Source organism: Juglans regia, chromosome 7 (genome assembly GCF_001411555.2).
Source record: "Juglans regia cultivar Chandler chromosome 7, Walnut 2.0, whole genome shotgun sequence".
Taxonomy (NCBI): Eukaryota; Viridiplantae; Streptophyta; class Magnoliopsida; order Fagales; family Juglandaceae; genus Juglans; species Juglans regia.
The window spans coordinates 48,539,555-48,558,724 of NC_049907.1; the positions used below are offsets into that span (position 1 = coordinate 48,539,555).

Genomic DNA, 19,170 nt, shown 5'->3' on the forward strand with positions numbered 1-19,170 from the left:
ACAAGGGAGGGTGGAGATACTTGTTTTTGAATCGTGTATATATATATATATATAAAAGCTGAAAAATACAGCGGATTTCGAACGAGAGGAGTGATATAGTTATAAAAGAATTACATAAATTAACATATTTTCATGTAATTCATTAAATTTATTTTACAATAAAGATAACTTTTAAACCATTTCATCACGTTAGTTTACAGTGGTCACGTTTTTATAGGATATTGTGATTCTTGAACTATTGTATATGCATTAGATTAGATGCACGTTCAAGTCATGCTACAAGCATTTACATCATTCAGTCAGCTTTTAGGATGATTATTTTGTAGGATCCGGTGCCACAAAATCCGTCAAACAGATCAATCAAATCCGAACACGTACAACTACGCAAATTTCCACGGCATGTTTCGAGTGGGATACGATCTAAATAATTAAACCAATAAGAAATGGAAAATGCTAGAGCTCCCTGGGAGCTCCCGCTGGAGCTTTAGTGTATTTTTTTATGTGTATTTTTTAATTCTTTTTTTATGTAGATATTTTTAATGATTTTAAATATTTTTAAAAAATAAAAAAATTTATAATATTATTAAATAATACTTGCTTAATCACGAAGTAAAATATAAAATATTTTTATATGATTTTTTATTTTACTTCGTGATTAATGAAGTATTTTTTAATAATTTTTTTTTTACTTCTTGATTAAGAAAGTGTTTTTAATAATATTCTAAATTTATTTTATTTTTTAAAAAATATTAAAAAATATTAAAAAAAATTATATAAAAAACAACTTAAAAAAAAACACATATAAAAATACACTACAGCCCCAGCGGGCGACTTCATAGTTGACTTGAAGTACTCTGTTTATTAGAGTAGAAACTGATATAAAAATATGCCAAAAAAAATAAAAAGTTTCTATATTCTAGAGATCTTTTCTAGAAACTGATATTTTTTCACATAAATCCTATCCATATATATCTTTCAATTATTAATTGTTATATATATATATATATATATATTATATGCATGTGGGAGGGTGGGTGGACTCATTAGCCGCAACCGCAGGCCCGCAAGTTTCCTTTCTGGAACGGCGATCAATATTATCAACACGCCTTCATATATGAAAAAATCAAGCCACCGATTTGGACATGCCGTCGAAGGACTAGTACTACTACTAGTCTTACATATCTGAAATACCAACAAATAATTAACTGATATATATACGTGTAAAAAAATAAAAAGAAGAGAAATAAAAGTACGTACAGATCGAAAAATCCATTGCCTTTCTTAATTGCGTGTATGTTTCCATTGCCTTTCTTAATTGCGTGTATGTTCATATGTTGACTCCGATCCTTTACTTAATGTGCTATTTCATTAGAAAACGTATTTGGGAAAGCACAGCCATTTGAAATACAGATCGAGAAGTAGTACTACTACTATTTATTTGATTCTTATAATTAATTTACGACCAATCGAGCAGCAGGAGAAAAAATTAATGAATAATGCTGATCATTACTTCCAAAATGATTTGGCTAAAGAAAAGGTGATCATAAATATTAAATATTCGGATTTGAAAGTGATATATGAATATTGGGAATATTGTAGAAAGATTTTATTGTTAAATTGAAAACAATGATCATGGATAACGAAAGAAATTCATCTTTATAAAAATTCTAGAGGATCTTAATTAATTACTAATTAAAAAAATGCTAGTTCTAGTTCTGAGTAAATGTTACTTCCCCACGTGTTCTTTTCATGTTATCAAAAGAAAAGGCAATTATTCAAATTAATTAAAACCAATTACGGAATAATAATTAGCAAACCAGAGATGAAACTTGGTAAGGTACTGCTCTTTACAGCTAGCAAACCCGAGCATCAGATCATTGATTCTATGGAAGTAGAACTTCTGGTTTTGCTAAGGGATCTTCAATTATGTTTGCCATTGGAAATTGATGATTTTCAAGTAGAAAGTGATGTTTTGTTGGTTGTTCAAGAGCTTACAAAAGAGGAGTCGTCCATGTCTATTTGGAGAAATCTAGTTGTTGAGATAAGAAATCTATTAAAAAGATTTCCTAAAATTGTAATACAGCATAGAGGCCGTATGGTCAATGCTGCAGATGATTGTTTGGCAAAGTATTCATAGCATCTACATGACTTAATGTATTAGATGGAGGGGCGCCCACGTGGGGCTGACCCCCTCCAAATGTCTGCTTGTAACACATGGCTATAAGCCATGCGTTACTTGTAACGCATGAAGCCATGCGTTACTGCTGTTTCTCAATACAATTGAAGGCTGGCCTTTAAGGCCAGCCGTGCATATGAGGACTATATATAGTCCTCCTCAATTGTGTTTTTGGCACCATCTGAAAAATAGAAAAAAACTCTCTCTCTTTTTTGTTCTTTCTTGATAAAATACTTAAGCTGTGGATTTGTTAAGTGTTACTCTAGTTCCATACTACGTAATACACTTTTGCCACTAAGAGGAAACGTTTAAAGTTTATCAATCTGAAAAAACTTGTGGAGCAATTCTTTAAGCTGAGCTTGAGGTATTTTTCCGCTGTGCATTCTAACATAATGGTTTGGTGGAACTCTTTCCCTGAGATGGTTTATAGCAATTATAAAGTTTTTTAAAATAAAAAGACATTAAACAATATTTCTTTGAGTAATTAAGTCACGTTATAAATAGGGTTACATAATGTATTAGCTAATAATATAAGCATACCACTTTTATAATTAAATATATAATATGGAATCTAATTACTTATGTCTATATAGTGAATATACTTTATAGGTATATTTTATCATTTGTATAATAATTAGTCAATAAAATTTAATAATTTCATATATTAGTATGTAGGAACTGTATATGAAATGGATATATGCTATTATATTAAGTGTATGTATTAATAACATATGTAAGCATATAATATATTGTTATTTTGGATAAATATAAGATTTTTTAATTTTTTTAATTCAATAAAAGTTCTATTTGTTCGTTGTATAAATTCAATATTAGATCTTTTATTTTTTTTATTTAATTTATTAATTATTAAATCTTATTTAAAAAATAAAAAAATAAACAATTCAAGCTTAGACTTGAGTCGAACTCATTTGTAGGATGAGCTCGAGTTGAGAATTTAACTTATTATATTAACTCAAGCTCGAATAAAGAATTAAAAAATAATCTAGTTCAAGTATTTTGAGTCAAAGACCGGGTTGACTCGATCACAGTTATAAAGTATGCGGCTGATATATAAGAAATATGAATATAAACAATTATCGAAAGATTACTTATATATATATATTTATCAACTTAATAAGGAATTAGCCAGCGTTTAATGGGTTGTTTTGTTTGAAATGTTAGACGTTATCTGGTAGCTAGATCAGGAGATCACAGACGGTAGTACTACAAGTTGAGAGTCCAGACAATATACAAGGCCAGTGAGTCAGTTTTCTTAAACATTGACTATTATTCACCGACCGTCAGACCCAAAGATCGATCGACATGATACGAAAATTAAAAACAAAATATAACTAGCTAGGAACCATTTCATCATGAGTACAGCTAGTCTCGGACTTTGGAGTACTCATGACTCATGTACGTGTACGTGCGTGTATTCCAACGTTTTGTGAATCCTAGCTGCTGATGAAGTTGGAAAAATCTTATTTAGGGGATAGGGTTTATAATCGTATAGAATTTCAATTTCTAATGGGAATCAAGTACGAAAATTTGGTCACGACTTTTTAAAAAGCAAAGTGCGTCACAAATTTGCATACTATAATTACATGCTACACGGCATGCATGCATGCATGCAGCTAATAAAAGTACTCATTTTAATTATGTGAAATTAAACGTCAAACGAACAAATATATATAATTATATATGTGTACGTGTAAAAAATATGTATGAGATCACAATGATATTCATGTACAAGATGAATTGAAAAGTTGATGATCATCGATCTAGAGAGTATCGTATAAGCTTACGACTTTATATATGCTGTCTCTTTCGCTATCAAATTGTATAGATGAGAATGCAAATTAAGCAGCACGCGGCCAACCAGCTTTCCGTCATATTTGAGATGGACCCATTGAAAATATCTGTTGTAGTATCCCCACCACTAGTGTCCTGTTTATTACAAGAAAAATATATATTTGTGTTCAATTATTTGTACAAAAATATACTTATTTTAATAAAAAATAATTATTTCATTAAAAATAATTAATCACAAATAAATAATTTTTTTTATAATATTTGGTTAACATCGATCTACGCTAGCTAGCTAGCTAGCCTCTCGTACGCAAGTGTTCACAAATCCTTAAGACGTTTCTTCGGCATTATATATATATATAAATATATTATACAAAAAATAATAATTAAAGTTATGAATATGCAAATGACGAATAATTATTATAAAAAAAATTGAATAACTATAAGACTCATATAAAAAAAAATTATAAGAAATATTATACATTCGATCAGTTGCAGTACTTTCTGAATAATCAAACCGGTTACCGTTAAGCAAGAAATTAGTAGAGATTTAGATAATCTATACATTTATATATACTAGAAAACGATCTTGGGTGCGTTAGTCTCGGGGTGCACTTGACATAATAATTTAAATAAAAAGAAGTGAAAAAGTCAATAACTTATTTGTCTAGGAAAAGAAAATATAAAGTTAAAAAAAAAAACAAAAAATCAAATTAAAAAAAAATCTAAACTTCAACGAAGTATCTAACTGTAAGGCTATTAAGGACCTTTTGGTAAAATATGAGCATTCATTAAATTCTATAAATGAGCTACACGTCAAATGGTTAATGGTCTTAAGGACCTTTTGATAAAACAGGATTATTTATTAAATTCTATAAGGGGGTTACACGTCAAATGATCAAAAGTTTTAATAGTATTTTGATAAATTAAATAGGACTTAACGAACTGTACAGAAAAAGAAGACAACTTGACGGAAAAATAATAAAAACTACTATTCATAATTAGATAATCACTTATTATAATAGAGTATATATATATATATATATATATGTGTGTGTGTGTGTGTTTGTGTGTGACTAATTCCAACATTATAGGTGCCAAGTTGGACTTGGAAATCAAAGACTAATTTGACAGCGACACCCATATATAAAAGAGGGTTTAAGTGGTTAATTAATTATGTCATCTCGTTCAATCTCCTCCCACCTTTTTAAAATTCCTCTTTCATTGGAGAGTTTTAAATTCATGATAGACTAGTATAGCATGATATATAGACTTTTGAAACAAATGTATTTCTGAATTCTCATTGATAATAATTAAACAGATGAATACAACTGGTGATATATATAGAGATACAAAATGAATCTTTTCCTAGACATTTTACAAACAGAAATTGTGCACTGTCAAATACATTGCATTACAATAGAGTTTGTTGAATTCCTCTGTCAAGACCATTACAGCAGTGTCGAGAGGAAACACACCAACCTAGCTATGTGATTTCTGAAGATTCTGGAGCTGTGACTAATGTGTTGGAGCCTTGTAATTTGTAGGCCAACGTGGATGGCTCAATAATTCATGTCTCTTTTATTTTATTTTTTATTTTTTAGTATTTTCTTGCCAATTAGCTATTTCATTGGTAATATCTTTTCGTTATAAGACAAGTTATATATATATATATATATTAACCTGTATAATATCAAACTAATTAATGTTACTAATTTTATTATATCAAGAAGATGATCATGAGATAATCAACCACCCTAGATTCATGTTCATGATCACTTCCAATTGTACTACTACTACGTCGTCAATAAGATTATATTATGAAATGTGTAGTCGGTTATTATTAATCATGTTGTAAGAAACTGAAATAAACCAAAAAAATCATGAAATCGAGTAAATGTCAAACTCATTGGTAATGAGTCAATGACTATATTTTCTAATTACGACTCCACGTGCATACTTTGCGGTTCAAGTGTCACTGTTGATTATAATATGTGCATACTTTGCGGTTCAAGTGTCACTGTTGATTATAATATGTGCATACTTTGCGGTTCAAGGGGGACCATTGTAAGTACTTTAGTCTAGAGCCATACATTAATGCCCACTTGCACAAGACTCCGAGTACTAGCGTTCTGATCTTTCAAACTACAAGTACGTCTTTTGAATTTTCTACTGATGTAGAGAGCAAGAATATTTAAGCTTATAAGGGTCCTGATTTCACATCAATCAACTTAATTTATTTAATTTAGACGAAATAAATTAACCTGAAAAATCCTTTAATTTCATGGTTCCCAAATGTCAATCTCGAGATCATCTTCATGTTCCCTTTTTCTCCCGTTAACCAATTTATTTTTAGTTTCATGTTATTGTTTCCAACAAGTTATTCTCAGTACTGCATTGCCAAGCCTTTCAAACTACAACCGACGATTGTGGGTTGGTCAAATATGTGAACATATTGTTAAATTTAATGTCGATTCCTTGAAATAAAAGATGGGACTTTTTTCTTCTTCTTCTATTTTTGGTCCCCATTTATATCCAACTGTTTGCGCACGCCCACCTGGAATTCGGCTGAGCTTTACCTCTTATTATTGGTGCGCGACGGGAGAGCTGGTCTGAGAAGCTCCCCAGAAGTTTACTTTGCCCAGCAATTGCGTACCTTTTTGTTTTTTGGACATTAATAATTGAATGATCATCATTATACACTCGTTTGGTTTTGTACGGAGAACAAGGGTAATTACCAGACAAAGTAAATTCACCAAACCTACCGCTCATTCCAATTGTAACATCCTGACATTAGAAATAACCAAAACGTAACAAAGCGTTTACACCCAAAAGCACTGAAATAACGCAACTGCGAAACATTTAGTATCGATCAAAGGAAGACAGGCGCCCTGCCCTATCGGGGCGTTCATAAGGTCCTGGTTTGTTCCTGTAAAATAAAATAATTGAAATGCATTGATTAGTTAAAATAAAATAATAATAAAAATCTAACAATGCAATAATTTTAAAATCCAATATTAAATTAATTAAGAAAATAGTAATTTAAATGCAAAACAATAATTAATACCAAGAAATCACATCATAATAAATTTCACAACTTAAAAATCATAAAATAAATCCAACAAAAAAATCCGATAAATTTAAAATAAGAGAACCAATATTAAAATTAATTAAAATAATCATTCAACTAAAATACACTAAATTATGGAATATCACATTTGCAGTTTATGCTATATATGGCAGAGATTATTATAAGAAAAATGGGATTTTCTTTGGATTATATATATGGTATTTGACAATTATTTTGAGACATCAATTTCAGGGCTGGCGTATCGGGGCGTTCATAAGGTCCTGGTCTGTTCCTGTAACTTCTTCCCTCGTCCTTGCTGATCCTCCTCCACTTCCATACCTTCATTGGCCCCGCGTGAGCTACCATTTTGAGCGTAACGATCTGAGCCACCATACCTATCACTTGCAAAACGATCTCCACCAGGAGGGTACCTGCATTGTTTACAAATAAGTCAGACCACAGATAACAGGATCCATGACACCATGAGGGTACCTGCCCTTGTAACATATCTTCTTTACTATCCAACCATATTTCACAAAACATTACAGATGGCCACCATCATCACAACAAGGAGTCAGACCCAAACAAAATGCAGGAAGCATTACCTGTCACCAACAGAGCGATGATCACGGCTCCCATATTTGTTGTCTCTGCTGTCAAACCGGTCCCTACCTCCATCATATCGATCATCCAAATAGCGATCCCCACGGCCACCAGACCCTCCGAATCTAGACCGTGAAGAAAATGAACCACCACCCCGACCTCGATCACCACCTGCTAAAGGGCAGTCCCTTGCCCAATGCCCTGGGCGCCCACACTTGTAACTGTCATCTTGCCCAGCAGACCTGTCTCCTCCTCCATAGCCTCCTCTGCCACCAGATGAGTAGCCTTCTCCCCTATAACCATGGTCTAAATCTTCTCCCATTTTGGGTTCGGCCTTGTTCACTGAGATTACCCGATCACCAAACTCCTGTCCATGCATCTCCCGGATAGCATCTTCCATTCCCCGACGATCAGAATAAGTAATGAACCCAAATCCACATGGTCGGCCTGTATCTCTTTCCATCATGATCTACATAAACACCAGATCAGTAAAGGCATCATGCCAAGCAATAATATAGAATATAAATGCAACTAATATATAGATAGCATAACATGACTTATGCATGCTCTGGCTACAGCTAAAAGTTGGTGTGTTTAAGAAATACAATTGAAGTACTACTAGCTAGTCACTCCAAAAGAGAACTGGAAGTTCATAGGACCCAACACAAACAGATCCTTAAACAAATAATTAAAAAAGAAATGGCACTTCATGTAAGTATCAAAATTAAAAGGGATAAAAGCATTTCTATGAAAGGGAAGTAAATAAGAGGTATTAACATATCTCTATCCAAACATGGTGTGCATGCGCATGACTTCTTAATTTGTAAATGCTAACCAACTAAAACCGATGTACAATACCCAGGAAAAATCAAACAAATGACAGAATTTCACGATGATCAATAACAAGCAGACAATCTATGATGTATAAACAAGCTCCAAAAATCCGCGTTAACTAGCATTTCAGGCAACCATGTTTCAGTACTCCAGTAATTAACCTCTAAAGCTTGAGCCAATTCTTAAAATTAAGGAAAATGATATTGTCCATAAAATGGTGATTCTATAAAGGAAATTGATTAGAGAGTAGTAACTTAATACGACTGCAATTTCTAAACTTATTAGCTTGGAAAAAGGTTAATTTAGATGAAAAATGATGTAGAGCTCAATACTGAAGCATATTGCTTACGTTCCTTTGCCACTATAATATTTTGAACAGTAGTAAAATTTTTGAGTTAAGATCAGATGAAATAATTTGTAAAAAAAATATACGTTTGGATAGTGAGATTAGATGAGATAATATTTTATTTTTGAATTTGAAAAATGTGTGGGTCCCACTGTTGATTAGAGAGCCGAAAAGTGTACTATTTATGCACTGTTCACTATCAATATTCACTGTTTATTACGGTTCATTACTATTTATTTATGTAGATGTTTTTAAAATTTAGAGATGAAATATAATATATTTAGATAATAAAAAATTACTGTACGGTACAGATGAGATGAATATGTATTGTGTACCCAAACCGGACTTAAATGTTGATTTCTCTTCTCTGCCCTTCAGAGATAGTCATATTTTTCATGCCATAAATTTTCTTTTAGTAAAGTAACAAACTCATTAGGCACCATTCTAAAAGACACAAGTAATATTATATGGAGCAAAACTCATTGAAAACCATTAGCAATAAACTCATATTTATTCCTCTCGATCGCTTGTGTTTTGTTGAGATCATAATGTGTGTACGTGATTGACTTTAGGGTAAAAGTCATAGCTGGAAAACTAGCACCTCAATAGCCCATACATGCCTACTAAATGAAAACGTACAACACTAAAATCAATCAAATTTATTACAAACAGTTATCAAGATAATTATAAATATATATATATATATATATTTATATATATATTAATATAAGAAAATCTTCAATGGCATGCAAATAAAAATTTATATTAGGGTGTTGCTACAGCTCTCATTGAGGGCTCCCGTAGGAGCTGTAGTATTATTTTATATTTATTTTATTTAAATAATTTTTTATATAGATTTTTTAATATTTTAAAAAATAAAATATATTTAAAATATCATTAAAAAAATATTTTCTTAATGAGAAAGTAAAAAAATACATATTAAAAAATATTTTCTTAATCACGAAGTAAAATAAAAAATTATAAAAAAATATTTTTTAATAATATTTTTTAAAAATAAAATAAATTTAAAATATCATTAAAAAACACTTCCTTAATAAAAAAAATCATTAAATATTATTTTTTATTCTACTTCGTAATTAAAAAAATATTTTTTAATAATATTATAATTTTTTATTTTATTTTTTAAAATATTTAAAATTATTAAAAATATCTATATAAAAAAAACTCAAAAAATACATTAAAAAAAACAATACTGCTATGCACAGTCGCCTCATACAGACGGTGTGTAGTCGGCTGACGTGGCATAACGCCACGTCAGCTGATTTAAAAAAAAAATGCAAAACGAAGATGAAAAGCGGAAAGGGATTAGAAATCATTTTCCCGCTTCGTGTTCGTCCGTGAGCCGTGCGAGACCAGAAGGAGACCAGAAGATAGATCCTGCTTCAGCCTTCTTCGTCGTTTTGGTCTGTAGTTGAAATCGATAGATCCTGGATCGAGCGTCGTTGGGTGCCCAAAGCAAGGCCGGTCTGCGTTGGGCTGGGTCAAGGCGGAGCGCCGTTTGGGCTAACTTGGTGGGTTTCGTTTGGGTCAAGTTCGTGGGCCATCATCCCGGATCAGATAACTGGGCCAGCTTCGTGGGTCATCTTCGTCCCCAAACCGTCGCACCGTGGGTCATCTTCATCTGTGAATCTGAAATTTTCACTTTGCATTTTGATTAAATGTTTTGGTTTTCTGATAAACAATGAAACATGTTATGTTTTAGTTGTTTTTTTTCTTCCATTGTTGTTGTGATTTAGCTGATTTTTTTTTTCATTGTTGTTGTGATTTATTTAGCTGTTTTTTTCTTCCACAGTTTCATTTTTTTCTTCCGTTGCTGGTGATTTAGCTGTTTTTTCTTCCACAGCTTGATTTTTTTCTTCCACAACATATAGTGATTTAGTTAGTTTTTTTTTTCATGTTGTGATTTAGATTTGATATTGTTAAATACAAGATTTTTGCATTGCATAGAGTTAGATATGTGAAAATTTATTAGCTGAAAAATTAATTTCCTTGTTAAATATTGTGGTTTAATTATTATGAGAACAAAGGCCCAATGAAATATTGTGTGTTTTTCGTGGAAGATTAGTTCTAGCTGCTAATTTGTTAAATTAACAAATTAAATTAGTCTAGTTTGTTTTTACAGATAAAATGAGATGATTAAAACAAACGAGGCGCGATTCTTCTGTGTTACAACCTAGGTTGAAACACACCACTACAAAATGCATTGACTAAGCCATACTCCAAACTCATAAATTTTTTCACATGACATCAATCTTTTCAATCAAACAACTCGATTTTTTTTCAAGATATTCATAGTCTCTAAAATCATAATCCTTGGTGCATACTTCATAAAACGTGTATGGTAATGTGATATGTTCATAGAATGTACTTGACCTAAAGCTTACATTTAAAATAAATAAATAAATAAATAAATTTGGTTGTTAATTAGTTAATTTAATGCATACTTAACTTGCATCAAACGACATTTAAGTGCATTCATATAAAAGTTGACAAATTCCCATTACCTATTGACTGAAGAAATTAGAAGAGTTTGAATTGATTAATATATTTGTAGTTGCAAGCATCAAAGATATATAATTTACTCTGTATGCATGGACGTTAATCAATTAGGCCCAATGAAATCATGTCTGGCATGTGTAAATCTTATGTGATGCTAAGCAAATTTTGATTAGTTTTTTTTTTTTCTTCTGAGAAGTATGTACAATATTAGTCTTCACTCTTGGTTGATTAAAGTAATTTTCCTGATAACTTATCAAAGACTGACTTTGGATATTGAACAACTTGTACAGGGTATGGGAAAAGGAGAAGAACACTCATCTCCGCTAACACCATCTAGCTCAAATCCGTCAAACTCAGTATGCTATTTCATAATTAAAATTCTTAATTGCAGCTCAATGTTTAAAATCCTAATTATTATTATTATTATTATTATTATTATTATTATTATGTTAGGACATCCCTCAAAGTGGTCTACTAAACTATCAACATTACATGCACGGTTACTTTGGACCAGTGCCTGCATGGTCACCAGCTTTCTTGCCATATCCAGATGGAACCAATAATCCAAGCAACATTCAGGTGGTTTTTCAACTTCCTTCTTAATTTTTAGTTATAAGATAATTATTTTTGAAACAAATTAAATGTTTTAATTTTTTTGTTTTAAGCAAAACGTTGGTTACCCATTTCAATTTGGGATGGGACCTCCGAGGCCATTTATCGCTAGAAGCTCTACAACGAGCGCAAAAGTTGGTCAAGAAGATAGACCTGATTGTCTACAAACTGAAGCGCCATGTACTTCTGCTAGAGTAGATGAAGAAATTTTGTTGGATAGATCAGATGAACGGGAAACTGACGATGGCACTACCGGTACACCACAGGTAGTGCCATCGTCAGATGGTGATGATATCATTGAGGAACCAAAATCGGGGATGGAGTTCAATTCGTTTGAAGATTTGTTCAGCTATTATAACTTTTATGGTAAAAAATGTGGATTTGGGGTGATGACACAAATGAGTGAAAGGTCAGAGGATTAGAGTGTGAGATATGTCACCCTCGGTTGTGCACGGGGAGGGAAGGCCCGAATTAAGAGTTCCAATCTCGCCAACTCACGTCTGACGGGAAAAACGGACTGTAAGGCAAGAATTAATGCCTTAAGAGTCGAGGGAAAGATGCGGTTGACAACAGTGCACAATACACATAATCATGGCCTCAGCCCAATGAAATCCTGCTTCTTTCGATGTAACAGAGAAGTGAGTGAGTCCGTTAAAAGAGTCCTAGACACAAATGACTTAGCTGGCATCCGATTGAATAAGAGTTACGGATCTCTTGTCGTTGGAGCGGGTGGCTTTGAGAACCTCCCATTTTTGGAAAAGGATTGTCGCAATTACATCGACAAAGCACGACATCTACGACTTGGGGCAGGTAGTGCTGGAGCACTTCAAGATTATTTTATGAGGATGCAGTACAAGAATAACGGATTTTTTGCATTGATGGATTTAGACGATGATGGGAGGTTAAAAAATATTTTTTGGGCAGATCCACGTAGTCGGGCAACCTACCAGTATTTTGGAGATGTAGTTACATTCGACACCACATACCTGACGAATATGTATGGGATGCCATTTGCACCATTTGTTGGTGTAAACCACCACGGCCAGTCGATTCTTTTGAGAGCTGGGTTGATTTCCAGTGAGGACACGGAGACATTTACATGGTTATTCCAAACCTGGTTGCAGTGTATGGACGGTATAGCTCCAAAGACTATTATTACTGATCAAGACAGAGCAATGAAAAATGCAATTGCTATTGTCTTTCCAGAAACTCGACATAGGTTATGCCTATGGCATATACTGAAGAAAGTCTCTTAGAAGTTTGGGTCTTATGCTGCATATAAAAGTGGACTGAAAACTCAACTGATGAAATGTGTGTACGACACACAAACTATTGAGGATTTTGAGAAATGTTAGGCCGAGTTTATTAATACATACGACTTAAATGACAATGCATGGTTGAACAGTTTATATGCAGAGCGTGAGAATTGGGTACCAGTTTTCCTGAAAGAGCATTTTTGGGCTGGAATGAGTACAACCCAGCGCAGCGAGAGTATGAATGCTTTTTTTTACGGTTATGTTCATTCAAAGACAAACTTAAAGGAATTTATCAACCAATTTGACAGCGCGCTGAAGAAGAAAATTGAGAATGAAAATCATGCAGAATTCCAGTCATTTAGCCAGGTCATTCCCTGCATATCTAGATCTCCAATTGAAAAGAAATTCTAAGAGTTGTACACTAACGCAAAATTCAGGGAAGTTCAGTAGTAAGTAATAGGTGTGCTCGATTTGGATCTATCTCTACTTACATCAGATGGTTTAAAGAAGAATTATTTGGTAGAAAATGAAGTTCGTATTGAGGAGTTCACTAAAATGGTTATATATTCAGTGGATTTTAATGAAGAATACTGCAATACTAAGTGTTCATGTGGGTTATTTCAGATGAGGGGGATTCTGTGTAGGCATATTTTGGTCGTATTCAAATCTAACGGTATAAAATCATTGCCACACCTGTACATTCTAGACCGATGGAGGAAGGACATCAAGAGAAGATACACGTTAATCCGCACTAGCTATGATGCATGGGATTAGAAGCCAAATGGTAATAGATATTCAATTCTGTTGAATATGTGTTATGTGATGATTACATATGCGGCGGATTCTAATGAGCAATTCGAAGATGCAAAGAAGAGGATACATGATATGACTGAATGTTATCGCGAGCAAACACGCAACAGATCTTTGACTCAAACAGGTTTGAAGGCGACGATTTCAAATTGTCTATTAATCTGGTTGAATTCTTTCTGAGTACTTAATTTCTATTATTTAATGATGTCGTATTTAACAATTATTTGCCCATAACAGATTCGAATGCTGGTTTTATGACAGTGGACACAACTGCAATTGCTGATTCACAACAAGTCAAGAGTCCACTTGTTGTCAGAGGGAAAGGAAGACCCCCATCTCTGAGGAGAGCATCCAGGATGGAGACAGATATGCGAAAGGTTAAAGCCAAATAGAAAAAAGCTCAAGTAAGAGGGAAACTCAAACAGGTGATTCCTTTAACGTGTGAATGTGTGTTAGCTTTATAATGTAAACTTTGAAAAAAAAGTATTTGAGTTTTGTTACGTTATTATTAGCGAGATGAGAGTTCCAATCTCGGTGATACACCAGCCATGGGCATGCGTAGGAATTTATTTGGGCCATCAAAAGTGGGTTTCATCAATCCTGGACAAGTGTAGGTATCAAAAATAGATCTATTTATAAGCTAAACCATAATTTCGCCTTAGTTGAGATGTCCACTTGTCCTGCCTTTACTATTTACTAAGAATTTTGTTATTTATAAACAGCCTGTTATAGACAGCTCAATAATTGACACTAGTGGAATCCAACACCGAGAAACAGTAATTGGTAGCCAAGAAAGTGTAATATTTCTAAATTTTACACAATTTAATTGTAATATTTAGATAACATTAATATTTAGTCTATTAATGGTAACAGATTTTTTTGGATTCAATGGCGCACGACCGGACGTCCCTGGATTGTGATAGATCACAACCGGTGCAAAAAAGTTGAAATGAAATTTTTGCAAGATTTGCAAGATACCCAAGGTGATATTATGTTATTTTTGTGCCATATGATTGTTACATATTCTGGATTGTTCTTCACGTACTTAACTAGTTATTCAAATGAATTTTAATAACTTCATTCCAGGAACATGTACGAAAATGGAAACAATAATAATAGCATAAAGACATTATCAGAGTTTTGAATTAAATTGAATAATTCAATTTTGAAATAATAACATCCATTGTGTTACTTATGAATTAACAATGTACATCTTACCATTGATGCCCTCCATCTGCCCTTGGCACCAACTGATTGGGTTTCATTCCTCCTATGATTTATTATTGTAGAACTGTCATAATAGGGGATCGATGATCATGAGGTTCGGGTCCTAGTATTGATCCCATATCATTTTATATGCATGGCATTGAGGAGGTTTTGTAACTATTTTGTAAGTATAAATGTTGGTTGGTGGCATTGAGTAGTTTTTGTAACTATTTTGTTGGTGGCATTGAGGAGGTTTTGTAACTATTTTGTAACTAGAAATGTTGGTTGGTGGCATTGAGTAGTTTTTGTAACTATTTTGTTGGTGGCATTGAGGAGGTTTTGTAACTATTTTGTAAGTAGAAATGTTGGTTGGTGGCATTGAGTAGTTTTTGTAACTATTTTGTTGGTGGCATTGAGGAGGTTTTGTAATTATTTTGTAAGTAGAAATGTTGGTTGGTGGCATTGAGTAGTTTTTATAACTATTTTGTTGGTGGCATTGAGGAGGTTTTGTAACTATTTTGTAACTATTTTGTAAGAAGTTCTTGACATATTGTAATTATCTTGTAATTATTTTTTAAGAAGAAAGGTTGGTTGGTGGAATTGAAGAGTTTTTGTAATTATTTCGTAACAAGAAAGGTTGGTGGTTAATGTTTTGTAATTATTTTATATTCACAAAGCTTGGAAAGTGATACTATTTCCAATTATTTTTGGAAGGGTGAAATAACAACATAATTAATTCCAGGTACTAGTGATGCAACAGATTTGAGTAAAATGCAATTAGTATGCCCGAATAGAAAGACAAATGGAATAACTAATACATGAAAAGCTCTAGGCGCAGTGCATAGCAGTATTGAATATTGATTGCTAATACATTGCCTGGGTCAATAGAAACACAAATGATAGAAATGGTCTATTGCAGAAAGACAAATGGAATTATTGGGTCAATTGCCTGGGTAAATGTTTTAACACAAATGAGAGAAATTGTATGAATGCCTCGGTTCAATAGAAAGACAAGTGGAATAAATGCTCAATTGCCTAGGTCAATCGAAAGAAATGGTCAATTATGAAATGGTCAATTGTCTTGGGTCTTTTGAAACACAAATGGTATGCGTAAACAGGTTTGAGTAGGAGGACTTTTTGTGTTGTGTGTTAAAGCTGGGTTCATGTTTGCATTTGGCCAACTAGCCGAGTTCCAGCAAGAAGAATTAGTTTCTGTGGTTGGAAATAGTACCTGTATTAATTCCTTAACTTACATACACAAGCTTGAAATAACAACATAATGTATTAATTCCTTAACTTACATACACAAGCTTGAAATAACAACACAATCCTTTAATTGTCCGTTCAACACAAAAGCTAAAGTAACTTATACAAATATAATAAAAACATAAAGTAACTTATAACACTTTAACTACAATGGAAAGGCTCTAAATAACTAATAACACTTAATAACTAATAACACTTAAACTAAATATTTACAGCACTAAATAAGTAATAACACTTAATAACTAATAACACTTAAACTAAATATTTACAGCACTAAATAACTAATAACACTTAACCTACAAATGCAACATAAATCACTACTGAGAGTATAAATAACAAAAAATAACTACAAAAAGACCAAGGTACATCCGGGATAACGTGCGTGAACGCCTTACGACAGCTTCTCTCTCAAGAAGCACCAACTCCTTTTTCTGAACTTCCTCAGATATACTGTATAACACCATCTCTATCTTCTTGATGTCATCCACTATCTTAAGGAGCTCATTTACTTTATTTTCGACATCGCTGAGTCTCTTCTCGAGCTCTTCCTCCTTCATTGACAGTTCATTTTTTCTTTCTTCTAGCTCTATGTCTTGATCACTATCTGCCCACTTGAAATATTTATAATATAGTAATCCCTGATATTTGCACACAAAAACAATTCAAATGTTAGACGTACGTAATATTAATCATATCATTAAACACGTTATATTACAAGTCATGTAGCTACCTTCCTGTTGTAGTTTGGACACCCTAAGAAGGGTCGTCCAGGATTTGCCTTAGTACTTGAGTATCTCAATATAGCTTCAACGTCACAGAAGCACAAGGGAGATGCCAAAGTACGTTTGCCAAAGGATACAGAAGACAATGATGATGACGACATTCTAAGTGAAGAAGGCAGAAATGAATTAGACTTGCTTTTTGAAAGTCTCTCAATAAAGTAGATATTTAGTCTATTTATTTATTAGTTCAAATAAATAACTATATAATTTGCCTATCTAACTATAGAGGAAGACAAGTTTTTAGAGGAATACTCCAATATCTGTCATAAAAGACATACCTAACACCAAAAAAAAAAAAAAAAAAAACTAACAAAGTCATTGAAGTCATAACTAGGAGAGAAGTTTTCTTTGACTCAACTTTTCTTTCTTTTTATTGTTTCCTCTCTCTTCTATATACTTGATTGAGGGGGTAAGAAAACCAAACCAAAATATATAACCCTGCCATGCAGCTTCTAATAAAACTGAAGTCAGAAATCTGCATTTATAAGACGTTGGACAAATCAAAGATACCACATGCTTGGATATGAACAATTTTTACAATTGATGCACAAGCAGAAATTAAGAAGAGTATTAAAAACTGATGATTATAGTGAATCATCAACATCAGTATAAATAAGATACATGTTAAAAAAAAAAAAATATATATATATATATATATATATAGCTTCAAAAACAATAAATAACAACTTACAATCCATATATATGTTCTTTATCCCTTGTGTCTCATAATCAGGAGATATGCACAGCGGAGTTGAAGTTGACCTGATACCACTTCCTACTTTCTCTGAAGAATGACTTCCATGGAAATTAAGGTTAATTTTCTGTGTAGAGTCATTTTGTTCAGGTATTGAATTAGTGGAATATGGTTCAATAAGCTGTCACAGAGAATATAGTCCAAATTAACTTCAAGATTTGTAGAAAATTATAAAGATCAAATTTTCAAAAGCAGAAGTTAGAAAAAAGTCAGTTACAAGAAAATATAAAGGTGAAAATTGATATATCTGCTGCCCAAACTCCAACAGAATTCTGATAGTATGAGCAAGCTAGAAGTTTTCCATCATGAATGCATAAGTCACCAAGTGTTGACCATTCCATATCAACAGCATCATGACATATTACAGGTTCCCATGAGTAAACCTACAATATACAAACATGGATATATAATTATCATGAACCATCTTCATATGATCCCACAAAAGTTCAGGATGTGGACAACCCAAACCTTCAAACTGTCTTCCACCCCTGAAAACAGAGTCCTCCCATCAGGATGAAAGGCAATTGCGCGTACTCCTGTAGCCTGGAAAGGATTAACGTATTTTTCATTGACATGTAGGATTATACCTTAACTACTATTATCAATAAGAACATCATCAAATTAAGAAGGGAAGATAAAGAGATCTTTCTAGCTAAACCAAAGAATGGATTTTAATTAAATTAAAGTAAAAAGGGAGGCTTGGTTTATGTCTTTTGAATTTGAGTGTAACCCCAGCAAAAGTATTTGGGCTATGCCTAATTACGTTTAAAGATAAATTTCTTACTTATAAAAAAAATATCTATATATTTTGCAAAATTACCAAAAGACATTGCACAAGAAATGAATAAGTCAGATTCATATCAAACTTTAATTGCTCTTTCCCTCTTTTTTTTTTCTTTTTTCTTTTTTCACAACTCAAATCCAGGGAACAATTAAGAATGTTGACTGTGGTAACAGTACAGCAACAAAATTGGGTTCTTAAAATGAGTGGAAACGTACGGCTTAGCACATCAAAGACATTATCAGAGTTTCAGTTTTGCATTCATATGGCGTTTTCTTGTGTTGATATTGTGATGTTGTGTGAGTGTCAACTCCTATTGCCAAATATAATTTTTCTAAACTAAAA

At 32.6% G+C, this 19,170-nt stretch overlaps 2 protein-coding genes across 2 annotated transcripts; one reads left to right on the top strand and one right to left on the bottom strand.

Moving 5' to 3' along the window:
* Positions 1–7,315: 7,315 nt before the first annotated feature.
* LOC109015833 (glycine-rich RNA-binding protein RZ1C-like) lies at positions 7,316–8,124 on the bottom strand. The gene is made up of 2 exons (XM_035692416.1): positions 7,661–8,124; positions 7,316–7,486 (listed from the first exon to the last, which is right to left on the bottom strand). The coding sequence occupies exons 1-2, from the start codon at positions 8,122–8,124 to the stop codon at positions 7,327–7,329; spliced, it is 624 nt and encodes a 207-aa protein (XP_035548309.1). The 3' UTR covers positions 7,316–7,326.
* A 3,929-nt stretch (positions 8,125–12,053) lies between these two features.
* LOC109021975 (protein FAR-RED IMPAIRED RESPONSE 1-like) lies at positions 12,054–13,637 on the top strand. The gene is made up of 3 exons (XM_019004734.1): positions 12,054–12,379; positions 12,605–13,189; positions 13,376–13,637. Exons 1-3 carry the CDS (start codon positions 12,054–12,056, stop codon positions 13,635–13,637), a joined length of 1,173 nt encoding a protein of 390 aa, XP_018860279.1.
* The last annotated feature ends 5,533 nt before the right edge of the window (positions 13,638–19,170 follow it).

What these genes read in the sequence shown, in the direction of transcription:
- LOC109015833 (XM_035692416.1), bottom strand. Translation starts at nt 8,124, where the DNA reads ATGATGGAAAGAGATACAGGCCGACCATGTGGATTTGGGTTCATTACT. An exon ending in CATCGCTCTGTTGGTGACAG is followed by an intron (nt 7,487 to 7,660) that starts GTAATGCTTCCT and finishes TAAACAATGCAG; the next exon opens with GTACCCTCCTGGTGGAGATC.
- LOC109021975 (XM_019004734.1), top strand. Translation starts at nt 12,054, where the DNA reads ATGGGACCTCCGAGGCCATTTATCGCTAGAAGCTCTACAACGAGCGCA. An exon ending in ATGACACAAATGAGTGAAAG is followed by an intron (nt 12,380 to 12,604) that starts GTCAGAGGATTA and finishes TCGATGTAACAG; the next exon opens with AGAAGTGAGTGAGTCCGTTA. An exon ending in TTTCCAGAAACTCGACATAG is followed by an intron (nt 13,190 to 13,375) that starts GTTATGCCTATG and finishes ATGGTTGAACAG; the next exon opens with TTTATATGCAGAGCGTGAGA.